Here is a 27022-nt window from a genome sequence, read left to right as displayed (position 1 = left end):
TGGTGAGATATATATGCAATGGAATATTATTCCGCCATAAAAAAGAATGAAATCTTGCCATTTGCATGATGGAAAACAGATGGAGCTAGAAAGTATAAGGCTAAGTGAAATAAGTCAGTCAGGAAAAGACAAATACCATATAATTTCACTCATATGTGGAATTTAAGAAACAAAAGAAGGAAGCAAAGGGGGGAAAAAAGACAGACAAACCAAGAAACAGGCTGTTAACTATAGAGAACAAACTGATGGTTACCAGAGGGGAGGTGGGTGAGGAGATGGATAAATAGGTGGGGATTAAAGAGTGCACATAATGTGATGAAAACAAACAAACAAAATAACATGATTGTGGTAGGGTTGGATTCTTTGGGTTTCACTCTTTTGGGTTTTGTTTTTTGCTTACCTTAATTGGGTTAAGGATGTTCTCTTCTAGTCCTATTTTTCCATGTTTTTTTTTTTTTTTAATGAATGAGCGTGGAATTTTGTTTTCTTAATGTAAAGAGATGATTGAATGGTTTTCTGCTTTTTTTCGTGTTTCATAATTCGTTTCTTTCATATTTTCCATCTCCTTGTCTGTGTTGCATTTAGTGTAATTTCCTTAACCTAGCCATGACTTATTTTATTTTTAACTTCTAAAAGCTATATTTTGTCTTTCCAAATCCAGTCATTTTTATGCTTACAATTTACTATTTGGGAGGATGACATTTTTTTCTTGAAATGCTTACATATCTTAGCATTCTATAAAATGTATTTGATCTTTCCGGTGCCTAAAACCCTCAGAGGGTCTAAATATGTTGTTATTTTTTTCTTATTCATCATTTTTAAAATGTCTAGATAAGGAAAAATAAGAAGAACCATGGTAGCTACTGCACGTAGAAGGAACTTAATATAAGAAATTTGTTATTCAAGTGGGGTGGCCTGGAAGATTGAAAAAGGAAAAGTAGTATTACCTAGAGATTCAGAAGTTAGTCTTTCTCTTAAGGTTGGAGAAGGACAAGTTAAGTGGTTCCTGTAGTCCCCAGGAGTACAATGACGCTGATGCTGCACCAGCCCATCACTAATTGCTGTCATACTCCTTAGGAAGCCCACAGCCTACACTTTGGCTGCCAGAGGCTGGGAACTACATTCCCTTTGAAATTGCCAAATTTGCTGCTGATGGTTTGGGGGCCAAAGGTTCCCCGCCACCTGTCCAGCTGTGTGGCTCTTCCAAGCAGCCTGCAGTGATCTACAGATGTCTCCCATCCCAGAACCTAAGTCAAAAGAGAAAAGCACTGCCTCTTCTCCCCCACCAATCATCTCTGTTTTCTTCCTTTGATAGGTAGCCAGAAACCAGCTGATCAGGGCCTTTAGGAAATGTAATTTTCAGGCTCACAGCCCCTTGCAATACAGAGGGTATCAAGGACGTAGGAAAATGTTGCCGAACGCCAGCAGACTGAAAGCCAATATCGTTTCCTTGCATGATCTGTGATTGTGAGTTAAATCGTGGTTGAATTAATCAGGAGGAAATTTGGGCCTACTTTCAGATGCTTTCCTTCAGAAATGGGCCCTTGTGATAGACAATTCAGAAATAGTCATTTGTTGTCAGGTGAGATCTTGCTGGAGTGTGTTACACGGAAACTACATCATGCAACTGCATAGGGCACCATTTACATGGAAGGCAATGTAAATGATGCCCTTTGGAGTTCTTTATCCTGGTGACCCTATTGCTTCCCATTCTCCTGGTTTATTTTTTATTTTTTTATGACCAGTCTGTTTGGAGGGAGGGAGGTGTGGCAACGCTTTAAAGATTCTTTCTTTAGCACGACCTATCTAGTCTGCCTTACTGCTCTAACTGGAGGTCTCCTTGTAGTACTGTTATAAAAACAATAGGGTGATTCGTCTTGGCCCCGCCCCCTTCAGAAAAGGAGAGAAAAATGGTAAGGCCTGCAGAGAGCCAGGAATTCTGTAAGCTACTTTTCAATAGAATTTGCGCTATCAACCAGAGAGGCGTAGAGATCTTAGATTGTCCTAAGAGTTGGGGCAGACCCTAAACCAGCCAGGCATCCACTTCTTTAGGTTTTATAGGATACTGATTCCCCCAAAGTGTAGAGCATAATGGACTGAAGACTAATGCTTCCCAGCATGCATTACTTATGAGAGGCTCTATTATTACACTGGTCTCTAGTGAAACAGTTAAGCTATAAATGTCAAGTAAGACCAGCCCAGTGAACTTGAATATAGGCTTAGTTCTTTAGGATTAACTGACTCAAAATGATACCTATGAGGACATATGACAGAAGCCTTTAGTAGATGGAAAGACAGTCTGGTTGCTACTAACTCCAGAGAAAATGGAGGTGCTTAATGGGGTGGAGAACCTCTTGTGGGTCAGATCTACTGCTTGATTTAAATTAACGAGGAAAACATCAAGGGGTTCATCATTATTTATCCCAGAGTTGAAGAAGTTCCTATAGAACTACTTAACATTGATATTTTAAAGGCTATAAGATGAGGTGTTGTTCCACACATGGCTGTGTGTCCAACTCTAATTTTCTGCATGTGTTTTCACGTGCTTATTGTCTGGCTCTATGTCATCCTTTTGTGCTTATCTTCACTTTTCCTAATATTAGCTAATCTGGGATGATGTGTCTCCAACGTGCTTTGTCTATCTCATCTCCCCCCTACCATACCCCCCACCATTCTTTCTTAATCTCTTTTCTACTTTTATAGCCAATAACTTTGAACTGACACATATTGAATATTAGATCTTGTATTTATGGAATAATTTTAAGTTCCAAAACAGAAGAATAGATTATTTTATCTTTCCCCACTTAAAATAACTTTGTTATACATGTGAGGGCCATACCTGACTTTTCTCCTAATAACAGAATAGGAAAAAAAGGTTCCTTTTTCCTGATCTAGAAACACGCCTAACTTGGGAGCTTCGTTAGAAATAGTATAGGCAAGTTTCATGAACTAAACTAGAAAAATATTGCAGGTTCATTCTTGGTCTACTTTTTCTGTCCCATTTTTTAAAAAAATCTGGATTTAATTCAGCCCTAGCCCAGGCGTTAAGTTGAAGAGGGGAGGAGGACGCAGAGACCCTAGATTTCACAGCTGTAATGCTGGACACCTACCCTAGCCTTTAAACCACATGCCTCTATCAAGTGAAGGGTGTTTGAAGGGAACAGCAACAGTTTCTGGAAAGATAAAATCTATGAATTTAGTAAGTACCACAGGCACAGCTATGGCCTCTGAGCCAAATCTGTGTTCGTGGGTGGTTTGGAAACGTAAAAAAAAAAAAAAAAAAAAAAACTATGGAGAAAGACTTTTCAGTAGATAATCACTGCCCACTCTCCCCTCCATCTGCCCAGGTGATATGGATAGCACTCCCCCAGGGTAACGCCATTCTAAATTCCAGAGTAGTTTTGAGGCTCCTACACCTCTGGTTTAGTTCTTACTTAAAGCAAAAGAGACTTGGAAACCACTGATCCAATTCTTTCCTGGTATAGATAAAAAATACTAATGACATGGGGCACCTGGCTGGCTTAGTTGGTAGAGAATGTGACTCTTGATCTCAGGGTTGAAAGTTCGAGTCCCATGTTGGATGTAGAGATTATTTTTTTTAAATAAGATCTTTAAAATATATATACTGATGATAGAAAGGCCCATTCAAAGCCAGGAAAATAGTGGCAGGGCCAGGAAGAGACCCTCACTCTTACTCTAGATGCTATCTCACACTTTAGGATGCCTTGCAGAGATTGGATATACAGGAATATATAAGAATTTTCATTAAAAGCCACACCGGAAAAAAGTTATAAAAATCTTTAAGGAGATGTAGCTGGAAATGCCTGCACTCCACCAGGGAGTAGGTTAGCTAGCTACCCGGAAATCAGAGTCAAATGAAAGGATTATCCAGGGAAGCACCCAAGGCATCCACCTGCCAGTGGACGTTTGTGAGAATATAGACACCCCTTTGTCCAGACGAATGCAGCCCATGCCCCTGGGCACAGTGCGGTAAGTAGAGAGTGAGATGGAGTTCACTTAACACTTGCTTCCTTGGCTAATTAACCAGAAATCCCATTACTAGGTGTGGTTGGGAAGAATGCCGGGCCAAGCACTTGGAGTGGGTTTGAGACAGTCAAGCGGCAGTAAATACCACTAACCTGCCTCCTTACCACCGTAACTCTGGCTAACAGAGTGAGGTACAGGGTTGGAGGTCAAGCAATAGAGATCGGGCTGCGGGCTTCCCTGGAGGCCCTTCTACGTCTCTGCTAGCCCCCTTCCCCGGGGGCCTTGCGCTGTGGGAATGCTTTCCCAGTTAGAGCAGGAGTTTTTACAAAGCTAATTCTGTAATTTTCCTGCAAATAATGTGCAGCGTCACAGGTCAAAGAGCAGGCTGGTGTTTATTCTGGAAGAAGAATGTCCAGTTCTGAGACGGTTCGAATACTTCCCTTTTCTTCATTTCCTATGGACAAGGTAAAGCATGGATTTTGCAGTCAACTGACAGACTTGAACCTTGGCTCTGTCTTAGCCGTGTGGGGACTTCAGACAAATTCCTTTAAAGCTGCTGAGATTCCTTTTTTCTGTAAAGTGGGGTTTTTTTTTTTTTTTTTTTTTTTTTTTAAGGAGGATTAAAGCAGACGATTCATATCAAATATGTGGCAAAAGGTAGGTAGTGCACAGTCTGGCCAAAAAGGGGAATGGGCCGCCTTCTCCACTCCACCTCACTCCGGTTGCAGACAATCTGTTGCTACCACCCAGTGCACTGACTGTGCCACATACAAACCTCTGGCTTCCAGGGCCCAGAGGAGCTGGGCACCAGCATAACTGCTTAGAGGGGAACGGAGGATGATACCTGAGGCTTGATTTGTCCTTTGGCTAACCACAATTCCCAGAATTTCTTCCTTTTCTGCTAAAATGAGGCCCTGGGAAAGTCCCACCTATTTATGGGTGTCCTTATAGACCACAGAGTACTTCTACTTATTTTATTTTATTTTTTTACTTCTACTTATTTATGAAGAGGAGTGATTATGACTGGGTATCGGCATCAGAGAGATCTGGCTTTGAAATCTTAGCTCTATTTTTTTTAATGATTTTTGAAGACCCCCAGTTAATGATTTTCGTGACCCCAAAGGTCACCCCCAGTTTTCCACAACATAAAATTGGGATAATATTAGTTATCTCATAAAGTTTAAATAAGATAATTTCCTGGCATATAAGAAGCACTCGATAAGCATTAACTATTATTCCTATCGTTGTTATTAGGGGGTGACCTGGGTCAGGTGTTTCTGGGCTGCTCTTTAAGAACCCTGCCACAAGTGGCAGAAGCATCGGGGCAGTGCCTGGCAGTCCCCTGGGCCAGGTGACAGGCAGGCAAGGCAGGGGCTGGTGACTGGGCTCAGGAATGCTGGACTGCAGAGCACTATGTCTCTGTTTGCACGGAGTTTGGCACCAATAATGTGAGCTTGCCCAGGGCTGAAGATTCTCAGGTTGCCCAAGGAGGGGGTTTTGGAAACAGACGCAAAACATGATCCAACATTGTGCCAGGAACAGAAACACCGAACTATGAGCGAGGCACGGAAATGGGATGATACAGGAACAGAACACACGACTTCACAACCGATACCATGTACCACTTGGACTTCAGGATGGGGAGGACTTTTCTGGTCACGTCCGGGCGATCCCCCCGGGGACTTTTAAGAAGTCAGGAGCACATAACACAAGGGGAGACCCACACCACAGCCCTGATGATGGGGACGGACTCTCAAGCTTTCCCCCCTCCGCTCCCAATGATCCAGAAAGCAAAACCTTTAGCCCAAGGACGGAGAAATAGGACTATTAGAGCGTCATCATGACTTTGAGGTCAAGCACCTTGGCTGCTCCTTTCTCCCCTGCAGGGATGACAGTAGGTGCTCAACAAGCAAACGCAAGGACAGCATGGACAGGGACGGAAGTAGGGGATTGGCTGGATGATCCAAAGGCCCTCGATGCTGCTCCCCACCTTAGTCCCCCCGCCCCCCCCCCCCCCCCAAGCGGAGCAGGGCTGGCCCATTGTCCTGCCACCACCTCCTGGAAGCACAGGGCTCCCTGTCACGTGGATGCCCAAGCACCCAGCGCCCACTAGGGGTGTTGGAGTTCAGGGGGACGTGCTTCCTTCGCGATGTCACCGGGCACGACCCTTCCCCCTTCCAAGTCCGGGGTGGCCGGCTGTGAAAATCAGCCCCCCGCCCCCACCGCCACCCTGAGCCCTGAGCTCTTGAGCCCTGCGGGGGTGGGGTGGGGGGAGGCAAGGTCTCTCCGTGCGGCCCCACCGCGCCCGGGGACCCGAGGATGGGGCGGTGCAGGGGGGCGCGATTCAGAAGCAGGCGGGGGCGGCGGGGCGGCGGGCGGACGTGCGCTCTGCTGTGCCCAACCGCGCGGTGCGCGTCCGGAGGGCGGCCCGGGGCGGCGGGGCGGCGGGGCGGCGGGGCGGCGGGGCGGGCGCTCCTGCAGAGGGAGCTGTGCGCCTGGCCCGCCGCACGCACGGCGCCGCCCGCTCCCTCTTGCCGCCGCCGCCGCCGCTGGGCCCGCCCGCCGGGGAGGGGCTCCCGGGCTCGCCGGCAGCGGCTTCCTGCTTCCAGCACGTCCTCGCCGCCCGCGCCGCCGGTCGGGTCGTGGGAGCCGTGGCCGAGAGCCGCCGCCGCCGCCGCCGCCGCCCGCGCCGCCCCTGCCTGCAGCCCGCAGCCCGCGCCCCCGCGCCCCCGCGCCCCGCGCCCCCGCGCGCCCCCGCCCCGCGCCCCTGGCCATGCTGTCCTTCCAGTACCCCGACGTGTACCGCGACGAGACCGCCGTGAGTACCCCCAGCCCGCGCCCGCCCGCCCCCGCCCCCGCCCCCGCAGGTGCCGCGCCCGCAGCCCCGCGCCCCCCGCGCCCCCCGCGCCCCTCCCCGCCCCTCCCCCTCGGCCTTTGTTTGCAAAAAAACGGGCCGGGGGCGCTGCTGGCCGACCCTGCAGCCGCCGTAGGGCCGCCTCCTCCTCCTCCTCCCCCCACCCCCCCCAAAAAAATCAATGGGGTCAAGGGCAGACGGCCCGGGAGGAATGGGCGGCCTGCGGGGTGGGGGCGCCGCTCGTGTCCCCGCCTTCGGACCGAGGAGGCTCCTGCTGGAACGTGGTGGGGGGGGAAAGTGTGTGTGTGCGTGTTGGGGGGCGGGGGCGGGGGGCGGCGGAGGAGGATGGCTCTAAAAAACAAAAGCAAACTTTTTAAACTTCCACACTGAAAATCCTTAACGAGTGGAAGTTCATTCATTCGATTTTAGGACGCGCGTGGAGCCGCCTGCCCGGCCCAGGCCCGGGCGCCCGGGATGCGGAGACCCGGCACCGAGCCGTGCGGAGGCTGCAGCCGTCCCCCCAGCAGGGTTGCACGGCAGATCCAAGTTTTCCTACAGTGGAAAAGGAGTTGATGCAGGGCGAGAGGGGGCCTTTGGGAAGAAGGGAGAGGGGATGGCTTTTTTTCTTTCTTTTTTTTTTTTTTGGAAGGAGTTTGTTTTTGCTTAGTGGAGGGGTTAGCCGTCATTTACATAAGCTGTAGATGAGCTCAGGGTAACTGTTGAGATCTAGTGGGTGGAAATCTGGGCAAACACCCTTTGTGTGTGTGTGTGTGTGTGTGTGTGTGTGTGTAAAAATTAATTTGGCATCTTAGGAACTGGAGTGAATCCAAGCGTTGTGGGCATGATTCTCTCAGGAATAGCCAAATTTCTCAGATTCCTTAAAATAGAATCAGGATTTAAAAAAAAAATGTTTGCATCTATACATCCAGTTTTTTTTTTTTTCCTGCTTACTCTGACCCGGTGTATGCCAGCCAGGAGGTGTGTACTTGAGAGCAGCATTTCACTTGGGGTTAAAAGGTGCTGAGGCCTTAGAGTAAAGGACATGTTGTTTCAAGTTAAGACTTCCAAGTGGCACTGTGCATTCCTGGTTTCTGTGACCAGTGGCCATCTGGTCACCATGTTCTCTCAGTCTATTCAGCTGCTCGCTTATTAAATTTACTCTAACGGCCCAAGAAGCTTTATTCCTGTGTTTCCTTTGTGTATGGGAGTAAACTGATCCTGCTGGCGTGGAAAAGGGGGGGCAGACCAAGTAAGAAGACCTGAGTGCTAGTTCTGGTTTTGTTACTCAGTCGCTGGATGCCACCAGGGAGATCATGTACCTGTTATAGGTCTTCTTTCTCATATATGAAATATTAGTGCCGGCTTGGCTAGCCACAGGGCCTGGGACTTACGTTTGCAGTAAGAATATCACCATTCATTTATTCACATGACAGTCTAGCCCTGAAGTGTGCCAGACTTTAGTAATCGGAAGACATGTGAATATCTCAGTTGGGTTCTTCAGGATCTTTGAGTTTTCAGGATAGATAAAAATAGAAAGAACTGTCTACTCTGTGGCTTGATAAGTGTCCCTTTAGGTTTGTGTTGTTTTTAGTAGGGATTGCTTCTTGCCTGGTTTTTCCCCATTTGGGTTACCAAAATCCTGCAGTTTTAGAAAGGGTTAAGTGAGGATTTTATAAAGACACCAAAAAGATTATGAACAATGAACTCAGAATGGTAATGAACAATTAACTCGAAAGGCACCATGGATTTTAATACTCTCCAGTTTCTTCTCACCAGAGAACTCATGAAAACCCTAAGCTTCAATGGCCAAGGGGATGTAGCTCTGGTCCAGCTTGGACCCTGCTGTGGATCCCAGGGTGTACTTATCCCAGCCCTGAGAGCCTGCATGGGGTATCTTCTCCCTCTGACAGAGTCCTGATTACTAAGCCTTAGGCTAGACTTACGCATTTACTCAAACTGTAGCCTTAATTTCTTGGATGGGTTTGTCTCTCTCTCCACCAGGTGCTAGAGAGGGCTGCGGCTCTCTGTCACTGGAACATCTCTCAGCCATATATCACCATGTGGTCTTCTGCAGAGATATGGGGTTGGAGTATGCAACCGTTTTTGCTGGATTTCTGCCCTAATGAGCAGAAATTTGGAAACCACGCCACTGCCAGTGTAATGCCATTGTCCATCTCCCCGGTGTGTTGCTGTCAGGAAATTCAGGCCTGCTACAGGGGTTAGAAGAGTGTGTAGGGTGAGTGGAGAACACAGAGGAGAATGGGATTAATTTCCATCAGGGGGAAGAGATCATATGTGAATTGAGCTTGGAAGTTGGCCAGTTGGATAAGGTAGAAGGGACATTCCTGGCTATGTGACTAAAATAAATCATAGTTATGTAGGGCTGGACAGTTGTGGACTTGCACTTGTTTGTAGGATGGCAGGAAGGCCATTGTGACCATCCATGGGTGGATAAGCTCAAATCGGGCCCGGAAAAGGAAAAAAAAAAAAAAAAAGGCAGGGAGGGGGGAGGTCATATTTGATGGGTCTGCCCGCTGTGTGTAGGACTCTGCAATTTATCCTGCAATCAGCAGGTAAGCTATTGAATAGCACAAGTAAAATATTGAATAGTAACAGTGCCTTATGAGGGTCTCTATTTTTAAAGTCTTTTGGGGAGGTGAGGAATGACTGGCAAGCTTAGATCAGATCAGATCGACACTGCACAGCTTGAGTTCCGGGGATGTGGCTAGAAGACCACCCCACATTGTAGGGGATGGTCTTGTAGAAGAAGAAGTAGTGGGGCAGAGGAGGAGGGTGGTGGTGCTTGGCTCCTGGGAGTGTCCTGGAGAGAATCCGTTTCCTACCCCGCTTAAAAATGTCTGCTGAATAACTGACCTCAATCTGCTAGAGATGGTCATGCTGGTACCAGGAAAATTGGGGCTGTTTCCTCAGAGGTGAACACCGTTCAGGAGGTACCACCGGGCTGTGAGTCAGGGTCCAGGTGTGGACCTGCCAGTTTACACCTGGCCGGGTTCATTAGCACGAGGTTGAGCCCACAGGCTTGGGGGTTAGCTCATAGAGGGTCACAGTTCTACTGCTTATTAACCCTCTGATCTCAGTTTCCTCACCTGGAAAATGAGTTCGTAAGAGCCTCCCAGTGAGATAGGGGGGCTGAAATCTGGCTGGGGCTGACATCTGCTTAGTTCACAGTGGTCTCCAAGTGAACGGTAAATCGTTGACCTTTACTCTTGCTGACCCTGTGAATTGCATTCCATAATCTGTAGGAAAAAAAAAAAAAGATCATCCACCTTCTTACAAGGTCACTTTAAAACACTAGGGGCAACCGTGTGGATATTCAGCAGATGTTCACCGCTTTGGATCTAGTCTTAGGCAAATGTGGCATGATTTCCTATTAATGTTTTCTGCTTTCTGACGACGAGTTTATGGATACGTCTGAGTTTTAGTAACATCATAATCGAGGAACATTTTTAAAGCGTCCGGTGTATCATCTCCAAGGACTATTTGGGGAAAAGCCGTCGGCGGTTTGCTTTCCGTCCCAGCTCTGGTTCTGAACTCGGTGTGGCCCTGGGCATGTTGCCGTCCTGTGCCTGCCCTCACGCTCCTGCAAACGTTGGATTGCAAGATCCTTTGCAACGTTAAAATTTTTCTGATTTCTTATTGTCAGAGGAAAAAAGGTGGTTATTTTAAGCATATTCAAAACCACTCCGAGGTGTGTAAAATGTGAAAGCCTTGCAGGGAAGCAGAAAAGATAAAAAGTCTTCGTTCAGTGGGAACAATCAGCAACAATTGAGAGAGGTTTTTCTGTAAGGGGTGGAAATTGGGACTTTTGTGAAAACTGGTCCGGAGAGTTTCTGGTCCGGTGTTTACGTCCCTTGCATCTGTCAGTTGTTTAATGAGAAGGGTTTCTGAGCTCTCTGCCTTAACTACCCGTTATTCCAGGTATGCATTCCTCCAGGTGTTCTCTCCCCTGGCACCTGACGCGGTGCAAGGAGAGCCTGGGGTTTTCCGCACCAGGAGATTCTTCTCACCTGGCCAGCAGCCACCTGGAACCGTGACCAGCGGTAGAAACGGCAGCTTTTCCTTTTCCGGGAGGCGGTTTGCCTGCGTTAGGGAAGAGCCCTTACCTTCTGACGTCATAGCCAAAGCAAGGAGACAGGTTAAAAATTCATCTGAGCTCCTGGTATTGTTCCCATAGACCTTCTCTGAGAAGCTGTAACTGGAATGTTGGAGTCGTTCAGAGAGGTTTACTGGAAGGATGTTGGCCATGTGGTTTCAGTTGGATTTATCAGGATAGTAGGAAATTGGAGAGGAAGTTTCCTAAGGGTTTGGTCACCTGGGGCGGGGGGTGGGGGGTGACTCCCAGCCACTCCGGGGGGCCTCGCTCAGTTTCTGAGGCCAGGCCCAGGATTTGGGCTTCTCAGAAGCCTGGAGGCGTTTCTGATGGTCCCTTCGATGGGGAGCTCCTGAAGACTTCCCCTCAGCCAGCCCAACCCTACCCACACTGAGCAGTTGTCTTTTTTTCAAATACCAGGCTAGTCTGAATGGGTGATGCCTTTGTGCCTCTTTTTTTTGGTAAGCATTTCATAACAATACACAAAAGGGAAGAAAGGCCTCGGTTTTAGAAATCTTCTTGTGCTTAAGTCAGCTTTTTTTTAGCTGATGTGAACTGGAACCATTACACTACACGTTGGTAACTTGCTTTTTGGCAGTTTAGACTTAAAGGCAAAACCTATTGTATTACATACGTAGGGAGATTTTCTAATCATTAGCAAGCTTAGTGGGAACAGAAAATAAGCCACTAAGCACGTGTGTGGTAGTTGCTTCACAAACATGCCCTTCTTGGTCTCGGCTGCATTGTGTGATTCTGTGCTTTGCCACTGACCACACATTTTCAAGTTTCTTTAGCACAGCAGCAGGCCTTTGTTTTGTGTTGTACAGACAGAGCAATTCCCTATTCTGACCTTTCATCTTTCTTCCCTCTCCAGCTAAAACATTCTTTTCATGACGGGTGGCTTGACACCTTTGAGAACCTGCCAGCTTTGGTTCATGTGGTAATTTGGGCAGACACATTGCCAGTGAGCCAATTGGGGTATTTTTGCCTGTCCTTCTCCTGTTTTTCTCTATTACATTCAGGAATTACTAATTTAATTGGGGTGGGGGAGGTGAGACACTAATTGTCCAATACCGCATTTTGTCTTTTGCAGGTACAGGATTATCATGGACATAAAATTTATGACCCTTATGCTTGGCTTGAAGACCCAGACAGCGAGCAGACAAAGGTAATCGGGGCTCATAAGTTAAAGATAAGATGGTCTCAGTTCCTTGCAGCAAACCCTAGACATCGGTAGCTATGACTTTTCCTTCCTGGTATCTTCCCGTGTTTTCTGCATGGGATGGTGAATGTACCTGTTGGTGCTACCACTTTTTGTCGACTGATTCATGGGAGAAAGGTGAAAGCATTTTAGTCCTGGAGAAAATAAAGAAAATGTTTGCAGTAATGTTTATGGTGACACTGATGAACCAGGTATTTGAAATGAAAATATGAGAAAGAAAGAAGACTGATTTTTATCAAGTATAAATGAGAACTTAATGTGAAGGAAAGATTGCCTTAAACATTTTTTCTGAAGGAAAAAGAAATCCTATAAAGTTGGCCCTTGAACAACCTGGGGGTTAGGAGCATTGACCCCTCATGCAGCTGAAAAATCCAAGTATAACTTTTGACTCTGAAAAGTAAACTACTACCAGTCTGTTGACCAGAAACCATACTAATAACATGAGCAGTCAACAGACATTTTATATGTTCTATGTATTGTATTTTGTATTCTTGAAGGAAGCTAGAGAAAAGAAAATGGTACTAAGAGAATCACAAGGAAGAGAAAATACTTTTTTATGGTCCTGTACCATAAAAAACTCATGTATTAAGTGGACCCACAGTTCAAACCTGTGTTGTTCAAGGGTCAACTTTATATTGAACAAATATCAGGTCTTGAAAACTGAGTGCTGGTCTTGGATTACTTATTGGTTTTAATGCAACAACAACAAAAACAAACACCAAATTGTAAATATAAGAACACTCTTACATTTTATGGAAGTAAGGGGGTAAGGGGGAGAACTTTCTGTTCTATCCAAAAATACAAGCTTTCCTATTGCTTTGGAGAAACACATAGTATTTCTTTAAAAAGATTTATTTATTTTAGAGAGGAAGAGTGCATGAGTTGGGGGAGGGATGGAGGGAGAGGGAGAGAGACAATCCTCAAGCAGACTCCCCTCTGAGTGTGGAGCCCAATGAGGGGCTTGATCTCAGGACACTGAGATCTTGACCTGAGCTACTTAACTGGCTGAGCTACCCAGGTGCCCCCAAACATAGAGTATTTTGAGCTGAAATTTCTTCTTTAATGAAGTTGCCCCTGAGTGCTGTCTCCTACAGATATTCTGTTCTCCTTGGTGTGCCCGAGACTTGTCAGATGGGACTCATCCCTACATATACTGTTTGTGGTAAATAAGTTCGGGCGAGGGGATCATGTTTCTCCAATCCATCTCAAGTTCCTTGACTCCTATTTATAACTATATATACATATTACTTAGTACATGGGAATATGTATACTATTTCTAATACGCTCCCTCTTCCAGAAATTTATGTGAGCTTCTTCACAATCCCAGAGTATATTTCCCATGTTTTGAAAAGCACTGTTAAATACACCCCAGGTGGTTTTCCAGGCCAGCCTCCAAAAAGCCTAGGTCTTAGCTCCCTCCTCCTGTGTCTTGTGGTGCCCTTACCACCATAAATAAAGTTCAGAACTGAACTCAGATTCCCAAGGCAGTTCACATTTGCCAGGAAAGTGCTCCATTCTGATGTGGACCTGGTTAGCGGGGTTGGGATTTGCCCTTGCCCATCGCCACCCCCTGGTTGGTCTGTGGGGGAACAGATTCCACCACCTTCTCATCCTTGGGAAAGAGCTTGCTGAGGAAAGGAATGGACCAAAGGGCTTAGCGAGGCCTGATGTTCTGTGAAAGAGGAGAAAGTCAAGGCAGGAAGAGATGGTTCCTACTGAGTAAATCCCACATCGTCTCTTTCTTCCTCCTTCGTGCCCATGCACCAGTACCTGCTTTCCTTTCTGTCCCCCTCTCCCATTCTTCCTAACATGCCTGTCCTTTTTTGCTCGCTTCAGAAGCTCTTGCCTTTTGTCTTTGATGTAAGCACACCACCACTTTGAGGTTTTTCTAATGGTTTTCCCTAATGCTTATAATCCTTCTTGCTTACCTTTCCTGATTCCTTTCAAGAAAGACAAAGGTGGGTAGGAATGACTGGTGTTTGGGTTTTCATGTAGCGTTGGTTATAGAGATGAATGGGTAGCTATTCCAAAATGAGAAACAGATGATGAGCTTTAGAAGAGGGTGATGGCTCTAGCTCTGCAGTGAAGGCTAGGAGGCACAGGGAGCAGATGTGGGGCTGCCTCCACACCTCGACCCTGCCGCAGATGACCTTGATCACTCAGCATTGGCTTGAGCTGAGACCGGGATTGAGCCTGAAAATGGAGAGTCACAGGCAGCTGCATGACTTACAGTGGATGGGAAGCACCAGGGAAGGGAGTGAACATCCTGTGCATCTCTTAGAAAACTGTCCCCAAGAACTGCCTCTGTGATGATCACTTCGAGGTATTGGGTACAACCTGGATTTCTTCAAGTTTTGCTGGTGATTGAGGGATTCGGCAATGTCAGAATGACCCAGTTTTGGTTTGTGTGTTGATGAACATAGTCTTTGCTGTTCCTTAATTGATACTAGCTGCTCCCATGGTTGACATGCCACTTATTAGTAGATGAAACCTTGCTAGTGATCTTATAGTCCACGTTTGATAGAAGCTAATGAGTATACGCTATTATTTTCATGGAATACATTTATTGGATGCTGACTGTGTGGCAGGCACTTCATTGGTAGCTTATTATGCCCTATGTCATTTAATTCTCAAAGCCTAAGATCTTTTTATAGTCCCCATTTTACAGATGAAGAAATTGAGTTACTGAATGATTAAGTAACATGGCCAAGGTCATTCAGCTAGTCAGCGTGGAGCCAGGAGTTGGCATCCAGGTACCCCAGGTGGTTATCAACCTTATATTAAAATAATAATAAAAAAAGACTGAGCATTACAGCTTTGGGAATGCAAGGTGTAGGAATATATTTATGTCTGTGCTTGCCATGGGACTTTGTGGTCCTTCTGCGAGGACCATGGGCTGGCCCCCGTGCCCAGGCTGACCTGTGCACACAGCTTCGCTCAGGTGTCAGAGGGGCTTTGCAGCTTTTGCCTCCCCTCTGCGGTCTTCCTACACACCCTTCTCACTCCTCTCTAAACAGGTTTGGTATTGACAAAGGCTAGTATACCATCTGGTTTCTGAGGAGTTAAATTTTGGTCTCAGACTGAAAAGGTAGGGTGAGCTTTTCCAGTGAGCAGAAGAGCAGCATGATCATTTTCTGCTCATAGCTATACACACACGCACAAAGATGTATTAGTCATACCTTGGTGTGAAGAAAGAAGAGTATCGTCACAGAGCCTCCAAAACAAAGAAAAAGCTGCTTTTCAATAAAAACCAGTCAGAAGCGGAGGAACATTTGTAGCTCTTTTATACTAAAATCTGAAATGCTATCAGTAGGTCTTTGATTTAATCTAGTATTTAATATGAGTTGCCCATTTTTGACAGTACCTGGCATTTAAGGCTTTATCCTTTATAACAGAATAGCTGAGCAGATCTGTAGCTTAAAAAACGCTCAAAATCCAGGGTAGGAGGGCATTGAATCTAGATGGATCCTTTCAAGCTGTCAAGGCCCATGTAATCCCATTTTATAGCAAATGTTCCAGATTGTAGAAGATCCTGCACAACTCACTTGATTCTCTGAAGTAAATCCAACCTTGATATGAATACTTGAGGAAAAATATAAAGAGGAATAAAGAAGAAACACACCAGGGCTGCCCAGTAGATATATAATACCAGCTGCATATATAATTCCAATTTTTCTAGTAGCCACATCTTAAAAAGTAAAAGGAAACAGCTGGAATTAATTATATAGTACTATATTTTATGTAATCAGTATTTTTCAAAGTATTTCTATAGGTAATCAATATAAAATAATATTAAAATATTTCCCCCTTTTTTTTGAGACTAAGTTTTTGAAATACAATGCATGATTTACACTTCCAGCACATATCAATTCAGAGCAGTCCCACTTCAGGTGCTCAGCAGCCGCATGTGGCTAGGGCTATGTATTGGACAGTGTAGGTATATGGGCCAATCTTTCCTGTGTATAAAAGAGCATAAATACACGTTAGTAGATTTCAAAGAAAGCAGGATTTATCACAGGAATTAAAGAAGAGTTTAATATTAGTATAGAAATGGATTAAATAAAGCTATATAATTATCCCAATTAATATCAAAAAGAAATTAAAGAACCTCTAGAAATAAAGTAGGAATAACAATGCTTTATCGAGATGACATCGCATTCAAAACAACAGCTGAAACATTAGGCTAAAATGTCACCATCACTACCATTTTTATGTGTTTACAGAGCTTTGACCAGTATAATAAAACATGAACCAAAATCTGGAGTAAAGAAAATTATCATTAACTGTAAATTATATGATCATGTGTCTAGAAAACCTAAGGGAAACAAATGAAAACTTATTAGAGTTAATGATTCAGCAGAGTGAATATGTACAAAACAAATATAAAACTGTTAGCCCTCATATATCATTAATAATGAGAAATTAATCCATCTGATAGCAACAAAAAGCTAACAGTTGGGAATGCAAAAGAGATTTCACGCCTCCTGGGAGGGTAATAATGCCACTTTGGAAATACAGAGATCTCGAAAAGGGTGTTATTTCCAATAGTGAAAAATTTCCAACAGTGGTGTAATGTTTGCAGAGAATATGTTGAATCTGCTCCGTGAAGTCGCAGATACATCTGTTAAAATGTTGGGCTGTAGAGATTGCTCAGTAACCTGAAGAATCGCCTGTGATAGAGTATTAAGTGGGAGAAGGATGCAGAATTCCAGTGCCCCAAACGATTACAACTTTAAAAATGACCTTTGTGGAAAACAATTGTGGGGAATCCATATGGAAAGAGGAACTCCGCAACAAAGACCAGATAAAGGGAAAGCTCTGGGTTAAAAGCAGGGACCTAGGTATGACTCTGGAAGCTTCTGAACCATAGTGAAATCTCTCCGGGGTCAGTGGACCACCAGGGTCGCCTTGGACGTTTTCAGCATGCGGTGCTAGAGAGGGGAGGTTTGCAGTCCTAAAGAATGATTTGAGGACTAAATAGGCAGGTCCCAACAGGCAGGCAGCTCCTCCTCCCCTTTCAACAGGCGTTTTTCCAGCGTGTCCCACGCAGATCGTGGGAGGCGTTTCGGAGCTGTCTCTGCGCCCCAGGATTTTCACACGGAGGTCACCTTGAGCCTCCAGTGTGATCACCAGGCTCGTCCAGCCACTGACATCAGTGTGCATGTGGCTGGCATCCTTGTCTTTAACTTTCTAAATTTCCCAAATTCCCTTCTCATTTCTGGTGGCAAACCAGCAAACCCTGTACCCCCACAGCCAGCCGTACCTTTTTGTAACCCCTTTCTTCCTCTCCGCTGGTGTCCCGGCCCCTTGAGGGGGGTGCCCTGCTCAGAGGTTATTTCAGGTCTCATCAAGGCCCAGGGCCCTGTCTTCCTCTGCCTCCCATCTTCTGTCACCACTCCCAGGAACGTGGCCCATCAGTGGACACCAACCTCCACGGGGGTGGGGGCGGGGGCAGCCGTGGCCCACTTGTCAAATCCAGAAACTTCCCGCCCCTGGGTTCCTCCCTGCGCACGTGGACCCCGTGTTGGGTGACGGGGTGGTTGTGGACACCTGTGGGTGTCCAGATAGAAGCAGTGTCCTTCTCAACTCTTGCCTCTCTTGGTCTTACTGGGCTTTTTGTGACTCCCAGCTTCTTAGTTACAGATTCTAGAAGTTGTTACTGAGTTACTGAAGGGGAGATGCACAGAGAAAGAATCTATATCTTTCCAGGGGTAGCTAGCTGTCTTCATTGTAACTAATTGTCAGATCTGACTTTCACAGAAACTGTGTCCTGGGACTTGGGTAGAGGAGTAACTAGTAGCAGATCATCTGCATTTATATAATGACTGATTTGTTTTCTACCCCCATGGTAGGACCATGTTACCTACCTACCTACCCCCACCCCCACCCCAGAATGCTGCCCCAGGCCAAATGAGAGTAACCACAGCTGTTTCCTGGGTGGATCCTGAGAGAAGAACCCTAGTAAGAACCAGCAACAAGGAAACAGAAGAGTTGCTTTTACTTATATTCACGCCTTCTGATAAAATGAAATAAAATTACCATCGTTCCAGAGAGGATCAAAGGACTAGACAACATTGGTCTCCCTTTCTAGGACATTATTTGCTCTTCCTTCCCATGTTGGGCTGAATAGTTAGAGCTAGTTCATCGCACCTGCTGCTAAGGGGCGACGAGAACTAGGAGGAGAGCAGGGTCCTTTAGTCTTTCGGAGTAAGAAACCTGGGCATGCCACCTTTCTCTTCCCCTGCCCTTGCACTATTTCCTTCCCAGGCAGGCACGATGTAAAATTTTTTTTTTTTTTTAAGATTTATTTATTAATTAGAGACAGAGAGAGACAGAGAGAGAGAGGCAGAGACCCAGGCAGAGGGAGAAGCAGGCTCCATGCAGGGAGCCCGATGCGGGGCTCAATCCTGGGACCCCAGGATCACGCCCTGGGCTGAAGGCAGGCACTAAACCACTGAGCCAGCCAGAGGATGATCCCCAATTTAAATCTTTTTTTTTTTTTTTTAAGATTTTATTTTTTTATTCATGAGAGACACAGAAATAAGCAGAGACACAGGCAGAGAGAGAAGGCAGCTCCATGCAGGGAGGCTGATGTGGGACTCGATCCCGGGACTCCAGGACCATGCCCTGGGCCAAAGACAGCTGCTTAACCACTGAGCCACCCAGGGATCCCCGATTTAAATCTTAAAGGACTTCTGGTCATCTCTCGGATATTGAAGTAGGCTAGAATTTCACTGTCGGTATTTTAATGTCACAGAGGTCAGTGAAGCACAAAGTTTAGGGAGGCCAACACCTGCTTTCAGCCATCCTTCCTACCTACTGTGAGGTCTCTTGTTTGTTTGCGTGTTTTCGTTTTCACTGTTAAAGGTTAACCCTAAAAGCTTGTAGTGTGAGGAGTTTCTGCTCTGTTCTGGTACCAGTCTGGCCTAGATCTCCCGAGACACTGTGCATTTCCTAGCATGGAACCAGAGCCAGCCTGGAGGAGAACTAGTGTGGAGCCAGGTGAGCAAGATTCATTTGTCCGGTGGCATTTCTGCGGCAGGCCACTGTGCCGTCAGGCTGCAGAGCGAACAGGATAGAAACTTGTTTCCAGGACTTCCAGTGCTGTGAGGGGTAGTTCGGTGTCTCTGAGCCAAAAGATAGCAGATAAAGTTTACTGGAAATTAATTGAAAGTGTAAAAGACTAGTTTGAGTTTATGGTGTTCTTTGAATAGTTGAGGACAAACTGTGAATGTCCTCTTTGTGGGTCGTTCCTTCATCCCGTGAGCTTGCAGGCATTCCTGTTACTTCTGTTGGGAGGCAGTGCAGGGGGCAGAGAATACTTGCCAAGTGGGGCTGGAAGTCAGAGCACACAAATCAAAGCTCTTATACTTCCATTTTCTTGTGCTATGATCATGGCAGGCTACCTAGCCCAGATTCCTTCTATTCATCTATAAAATGAGTATAATCATAAGCAGTTCATCTGGCTTCCAAGGTTGTTTTGCTTTTTTTTAAGATTCTATTTATTTATTCATGAGAGACACACACACACAGAAAGAGAGAGAGAGAGACAGGCAGAGGGAGAAGCAGGCTCCCCAGGTCATTCCCTGAGCCAAAGGCAGATGCTCAACCTCTGAGCCACCCAAGTGCCCCAGCTTCCAGGGTTTTAATGACATTCAACTCAGAAAATACGTGGAAGAAATCACTTTCCATACACAGCAGAGGTCTGTACAAAGATGGTACAGTGTGGGGCACTGTTCCTTGAAGGTATTGAGCCTTCAGACTCTAGTGCTCCAAGCGTCAGAATGTCTTTGGTCAGAATGTCAAACTTTGGTCAGAATGTCGAACTTAAAGACTCTTCATTTTCATCCAGCAGGATATTCCTTTTGAAGCTTAGGTTTTTAAGATAGAGGTGCATGCATTCTGCTCATTGGTGGTTTCTCCATGGAACTGTGACTTCTAAGCGAGGTTTCAGTGTTCTGAGCATCGACGGTTCACCAAGGGCAAAGGTGACTTTAAAGCTATTTGGTATACCTCCTTTAATTGGGACCTTGTGATCTCCGCTGGCAAAGCTGGCCTGTAAAACACCCTTCCACCCATTCATTAATGTTTCGTGTAGGGACCTGGATTTGGAATTACTACTGTGCCATCCATTCTTGAGTGGAAACAGGAAGTGCTTTAGGTAAATATTTTACCACGTTACCTCAATTTCCAAGACTTGTAAGGTCTTAAATATCTCACTCCTTTCTTTGGAAATGTTTACTCTTACCATAGTTTGTATACATACGTCTTATAAATCCACAGTTGAAATATGTAATTAGAGAACAACTTCCTTTTGATCTGCGGGTGGGATAATCATCAAAAGTGTAAGGAAACAGGATGCATAGGTGGCTCAGTTGGTTAAGCGTCCGACTCTTGATTTTGGTTCAGGTCATGATATCAGCATCGTGGGATCAAGCCTCATGTTGGGCTCTACCCTCAGCTTGGGGTTTTCTCTCTCTCTCTCTGCCCTTTTGCCCCCTTCCTTAAAAAAAAAAAAAAAAAAAAAAAGATATGAGAAAGTTGCTGATACTAGACCATCCTCTTTTCTAAGTGCTGCTGGCTCTTTTTCTTGTGCTTTCTGTAACCAGAGTTTTGATGCAAAGCAGAAATGGATTCTGGCCAACTTAGGGAATAGGGAATTTATGGCAAGGATGAGGACAGCTCTTGGGGTGGAGTGAAGAGCTAGGCTTGGAACAGGCAGGAACCAGATAGTTCTAGGGCTCCATGGCAGGAATTTCCACTTTTCACCCAGCACTGCTGATGGCATCACTGATCTTCCTTCATTCAACTATCCATCCCTTGTTTAATGACTGTCCCAGGAGAGGGAATTTTGACTGGCCAAACTCCAAATGTGTGGTCATTCTTTGATCTGTGGCATTGAGATTTTGCTAGAAGCCACAGGGACCCTCTTTGGCTCCCGTAGTGTCGGGAAGCTACCTGGAGTTCCTGTCTGCTAAGAAGGGAGGACACTGGAGATGGAGAATGGATGCTGGCTTCCCCAGATGCCACAGGTCTGCTGGTTTCATCTTTTCTTCCTTCTTCATGTGTTTGGCTTCCCCTTATTCCCTGTCTTTCCTCCCCTATCTTCCTTCTACCTGTGTGCCCACTGTGGCAAGCATTAGGTTAAACCTTTGAACTGCTAGAGATCCATGCTGAAAGGAAGCTGAGCCACATCTTGAGCAGAGGCTGGGATGCTAGCCCCCTGTGGGGAGGGGAAAGCCCCTTTTTAGAAAAGCAGATCCTAGACCACTGACAAAATGCTTTCAAGTACTTGAATATGTTTAACACTAATATCTTCCCTGTGGCCACTTAGATGGCTTTGGTCTTAATCATCCACAGTGTTCCAATGAGAAATGCTGATAGCAAATATAGGGTGTTTGGGAGAGCCATTGGGAAAGAGCTAACAGCTAGAGAACTGAGATAACTCTGACTTCTCCCAGACTCTCTTCCTCTGCCTCAAACTTAGGTACGTAAAATCCATCCACCAGCCCACACTGCCATGTCCAGGAAACAAGGCAGTTAGTTCTAAAAATCACCATCCTTAGATGATTCCATTTGGTAAGATACGAGTGCCCAAGCTGTAGTTCTGGAGCATCCTGATTTCTGTAGAAACACTTCCCCACATAACTAAGGTCCAAAATGCTTGGGGAAACTGCCTTAGAACGAACACCTCTGATTTATACGGGGTCCACTTTCAAGGAGCCGAAGTTCTAGTAGATGCCTTGTTGTTGTTTAATTATAGCATCTTTATAAAGTGGAGGGACAGTGTTTGTGGTTCTTTTGTCATTGGGAGAAACCAAGGCATGTGTTAGAATAAAGATGCCTGGGACTCTCCTACATAACATTGTACAGCACTGTGGCCATTTGAATCTACACGTGTTGAATCTACACGGCTATTCAATCATACACGTGTTTCTTGGGAGTTCCAGTTCTGCCTCTATAAATAGTCTCATGCCTTTCTCCTTTTTTGTTTTTAAAATCCCTACAGACACTACCCTGGTTCAGACATGCATTCCCACTGTGCTAGACATTCAGGAGCTTCTTAATTTGTCTCCCTTCTTCTAGAATTTTCTTTCTACCCTGTTCCCCCTAGCAATTAATGAGAACCCGTAGAGATCTTTGAACCTCTCTATTCATGGGAAAGGCAATAGCGTAGGGTCATTTAATGAGCAGCTTCAGAGGTGGAAAGACAGGTTTGAATCTTTATGCCAGTTTCATCAGATGTGACATTGGTCATATCTTTTGATACTCTGAAAATTCAGACGTACAATTTGGAGAAAACTGTGTATGGTTGTGTGAAAACTAACTGATGATGTTTTTGAACCATGCAGCAAAATGGTAGACTCAAGTAAGTGCTTAATAAACACTTGCCATTCCATTTATTATAGAGCACTTTATTTTTTATTTTTTATTTATTTATTTTTTTAGAGCACTTTAAATAGCACGGAAATGATCTACGTGATAATTTAGAGCTATCGGGGATGGATTCTTTTGTTGCAGTTAATTCTTGGGCTCTTTTCCTCATTCATGGTTATTGCCTTGTTCAAATCTTCTTTCTTTCTCTTTAGATCAATTTTTGTCCTTTGTATTTCCTAGAAAGTTGTCCATATCCTCATGATTCTAAAATTTACCAGCATGGGGTTATCTGTAATGTTTCTCACATTATTGAATTTACCCTGTCTATGGCTGTATCTCTTTATCACTTCTAATTTTGTGTTTCCGTACCATCTCTCCACTTCCCTTGATTAGTTTAGCTGAAGCTTTGGTGAAATCTGTGGGATTTTTTTCTTTCTTTAAAAAAAGAAGCAGTTTGAGGACTTAAAAGTTATACTTTTTAATTTTCTGGTTCATTAATTTCTTCTTTTTTTTTTTCTTTTGTTACTTTAAAACTTTTTGATTGGAATATTTAATTTAATTTCCCTTTCTCATTTACTGATAAGACACCATTCGTGTAGATATGCCTTTTTTCAGGCTTTGCCAGCCAGGACTTGGGCAAGCTTCTGGTTGGTTCCTCTCGTGGGCTGCTCGTGTTCGGCTGACCTCACCTTGCTCAGCCGACTGCAGGACCCCTAGAAGAGCTATGTTAGGACTCCTGATTAGCGGGACCTGAAGCCTCAGCTCATGCTGGCTTATCCAAAAAAGGAGCTGAGGGGCTCACGTACCTGGTGGTCAGGGTTCACGTGCCTTTACGCACAGCTCAATCCAGGAGTACATATGATGTTTCTGGACACCTGTCTCTCTTTGTCTCTTAGATCATTGGCTTTTCTCTGTTTTTCTGTTTTCTCTGAGTGTCCCATGTGGTAGGGAAAGATGGGCCTTGCCTCTCTAGGTTTTACTCAGACCTCATATCCCCAAATCTTGTAAGATGAGATAACTTCTGTCTTCCAGCGTTCGTCTCTGTTACCGAAAAAGGAATCTGGTTGTTTTGCCTGGGTTCATGACTACCTTATTGACTGTTGCCCATAGAGAAGAATTGATGGAAAGACTCTGCTTATGACAATGAATAGGGTTCACTTACATAAAGGATGTAGAAGGGAGTTAGAGTAGTTAGAATACAGACAGAGGTATCAATAACATCATCTATGACAGACGGTGGTGCGAGCTACTGGTGCCCAGAAATGGTAAAATCTGATGGAGAGAGAGAGTGTAAGAGAGAGAGAGAGAGTAAACCACAAACTTCCTGAAAACACAACTGTCACTTTCCAGCCCAGCCTTTTTATTCAGATGCAGAGCACCTGTGCCAGGCGTGCCTCATCCGTCACGGTGTGATTGCTGTCCTTCGGCACACGGCACACCCAGGCACCAACAGTGTCCCCCAAGCTTGTTTCAGATCCACTCCTGAAATCAGTGCTGTGGGACCGGATCAGGTCAGCTACCCCGATGTGGGTGTGAGTCAAGAAACTTGCCCTTGCACCCAGTGCAAGCCTCATGCTTCGGGATGGTTTGCCTCACCCTGGATCACTCCCTGGATCCCGGGGAGGGGTGCTGGGAGGGCCACCCTCCCCCCGCTACTCTATCAGCAGGTCTTCTCAGAGGTACCAACAAGAAATAGGTATCACCTCCAAATGTTTTGCTACATCTCATGCATTTCAATTCTAAATAGTCTTTTTCTTGTTTTCTAAATGTTCTTACTATAGTACAGATTCCCTCATTGATCAAGTAGTTGTTCAAGAGAGGATGTAAATGCATTTAATGTCTTCATGTTCAGGATTTTAGTTGGGTTTGGATTTGAGGTAACCTCCGTCCTTGTCAGGTTTCTGGTTAGTAGCATCTATACCAAAGGATTGAGCCAAATGGCATTAAAGTTGAGCTTTGAATGGGCTCCCTGGTAGTGACCAGATTTGAGAACAAGGCTTGACTATAAGGTCAAGCCATTTTGCACATACGGGACAGGCAGAGAAGGTGGACAGAGATCTGGCTGGACTTCTGGAAAGCCCCACCTGCCCTGATAATCACGTGTAGCTGGAAGCTCAGTGTGAGCCTTCCTCCCTGAGGGCAGATGGTTCCAGAGAGAAGAGATGGACCCACTCTGGGATTTTAATGTTAAAAGACAAGCCCGGTGGATTTGGGGCTCTCACCACTTGAATTCAATGTTTCTCCTCTTTGGGAACGAGTAATGGGTTTGTGGGGCCAGGAAGAGAAAGGCACCTCATTTAGTTGAGGTTAATGGCATTGTGGCTACAATCGTGACCAGAACCAGCTTTTCTTCTTGAGATTTAAGATTTCCTTTGTCGTCTGAGGTACTGTTAATTTTTATAAAATATTCAGTGAGTATTGGAAGAAATGGGGCCCTCGTCTTCTCCCCCTCACTCTTGCTCTGTTTTTTTGGAGGGTATACATTCCTCTTATTAGTCTTGTAAAATACACTATTCCATTCCTTTATGGAATGGAATTTCTAGACATGTTTCCTGAAGCAGCTGCCTCCAATTCTCTGTTTGGCCTCACCTGCCTTCAGTTTGCTGTGTGACTGTCCAGCCCTCCGGGCCTGGGTCCTACAGCATCAGGGATGAGCTTTGCCACCCCTTGGCTGCTTTTTTTTTTTTCTAAGGGTATCCCTGTACTTGGAGAGTCGTTTCTGAATTCTGCTACACTCCCAGCAGGGAGAGGGAACCCACATATGCTTCTCCCTCTGGCCTCCCGGTGGACGGGGACCATGGTTTTCTGCAGGCCTTGCTCTGACACCAGCTGTTTTCTCCAGAAGCCCCTGAAAGTTGCTTTATTGGGGTCATTCATTTACATATATTTACACACACACACATTGTATATATATTTACACACACATAACGTGTGTGCGTGTATAATTTGCAGCAGAAACTCCTCAAACTTTGTAGGGTGTGCATAGGGCCATCCTTAATTTCTGTTGTTTATTTGGGAAGAGTGGAGGTTGTTAGCCCAAGTCGGTTTCTGGTCGTCTTGACCCCAGCGTGCCCCACTCCGCCTCACCCCGTCCCATCCTGGAAGTAGTTTCTCCTTTATTTTTCCTCCTGCAACACTTAACCTTTATCCCTGATCCATCTAAACAGATTATCTTACATTAATTGTGGCGTTCTCTCTATATAGCTAGTTAACGAGTAACCACCTGTATGCTGCATTTTTCTCACATATGAATGGATTGTACTTAGGAGAGGACTTGTTTCTGTAGATTAAAATACAGGCCCCATTGCTTCCAATACTCACTGAATATTTTATAAAAATATTATAAAAACAGTACCTCAGACGACCAAGAAATTCTTTCTGAAGATGTTTAGGGTAAAGGAATCTCTCTCCAGCTTCCCACCTGAGTGACCCTTTGCCAGGGGGCTTTTCATTTTTCTTTTCTTTCATTGTGGTGAGAACATTTCAGACAGGATCTGCCCTCTGACCCGAGTTTTGTGTGCATGGACAGTACTATTAACTACAGGCACAGTGCAGTACAGCAGATCTCCAGAACTTTCTCATTGTGCATAACTGAAACATTGCTTTGCCGGTGGAGCTTTCCGATATTCAGAGCAAAAGGAGATGTCAGTAGGGTTTTTTAGTTTTACAGCTGTTCGACGTGTGCAGATCCATCCATAGTAATAAAGTCTAAACAGTTGATCTTCAGAGGCTCAGCTGCAGGCCTCATTAATGGGCTTCCAGATTCCAGTCACTTGACCAACACTCTGGAGTGTGATGGCGGACACTGAAGCTTCTAGAAGAACAAAGATGACTCCGGTTCTCCTCACCCTGCTTGTCTATCATCGTCTTTAACATCATGAGTTTTTTTTCTCTCTCTTTCCTCGTTTTCTCCCTCTTCCCCTGATTTATTCTGATTTTTAGACCAAGAAGCCAGACTATGAACCCCTAAGTGACCAAGAAGGTATTTTCCTGATTAAGATATCAGAAGTCATATAGACAGTATGTGGAAATCTAAATTTCATGAAGCCCCATTACAGAAAATTTGCCACCCTCACCATGAAAAGGGTTTGCCCAAGTGATAAAGATATGCATGAAGAAAGCACTTGAGCCTGAGGAATTTGAACATTGTTTGGTTTTATGTGTAGGTATTTGACTTGGAAAGGTACAGTCTTTAAATAGTGCTCTAGTTAGAGTAATTAGCTAATATCTGTGGCTGGGGTGGGGGAGGCTGGCGGTGACAAAATTGGTCACAATAATCCTCGAATTGTTTTGTTATTTAGTGGCATTGCTATGCCTGGCATCACAGTTTTAGGAACATTTGAAACAAGAAAGGCCAGAGCGCCTGCTCCAGTGTGAGCTGGAACCACGGTTGTGACTGTACCATGAGACATCTAACAGAAGCAGTGCGAGATGGAGAAGCAGTTGAAGAATACAGTTCCACCTTTCCAAA

The 27022-nt window shown here is 45.3% G+C and overlaps 1 protein-coding gene across 1 annotated transcript in view; it reads left to right on the top strand.

The window, feature by feature from the left end:
* Window positions 1-6719: 6719 nt before the first annotated feature.
* Window positions 6720-27022, top strand: part of LOC112658497 (prolyl endopeptidase) — a 117638-nt gene continuing 97335 nt past the window's right edge. Inside the window, exons 1-2 of the mRNA XM_025444721.3 lie at window positions 6720-6805; window positions 12046-12120. Of these exons, the coding sequence (XP_025300506.1) occupies window positions 6761-6805; window positions 12046-12120 (120 nt within the window). The 5' untranslated portion in view covers window positions 6720-6760. The remainder of the gene's footprint in view (window positions 6806-12045; window positions 12121-27022) is intronic.

The sequence above is a fragment of the Canis lupus genome, chromosome 12 (genome assembly GCF_003254725.2).
Source record: "Canis lupus dingo isolate Sandy chromosome 12, ASM325472v2, whole genome shotgun sequence".
NCBI lineage: Eukaryota > Metazoa > Chordata > Mammalia > Carnivora > Canidae > Canis > Canis lupus.
This window is presented reverse-complemented; position numbering and strand designations above follow the sequence as displayed.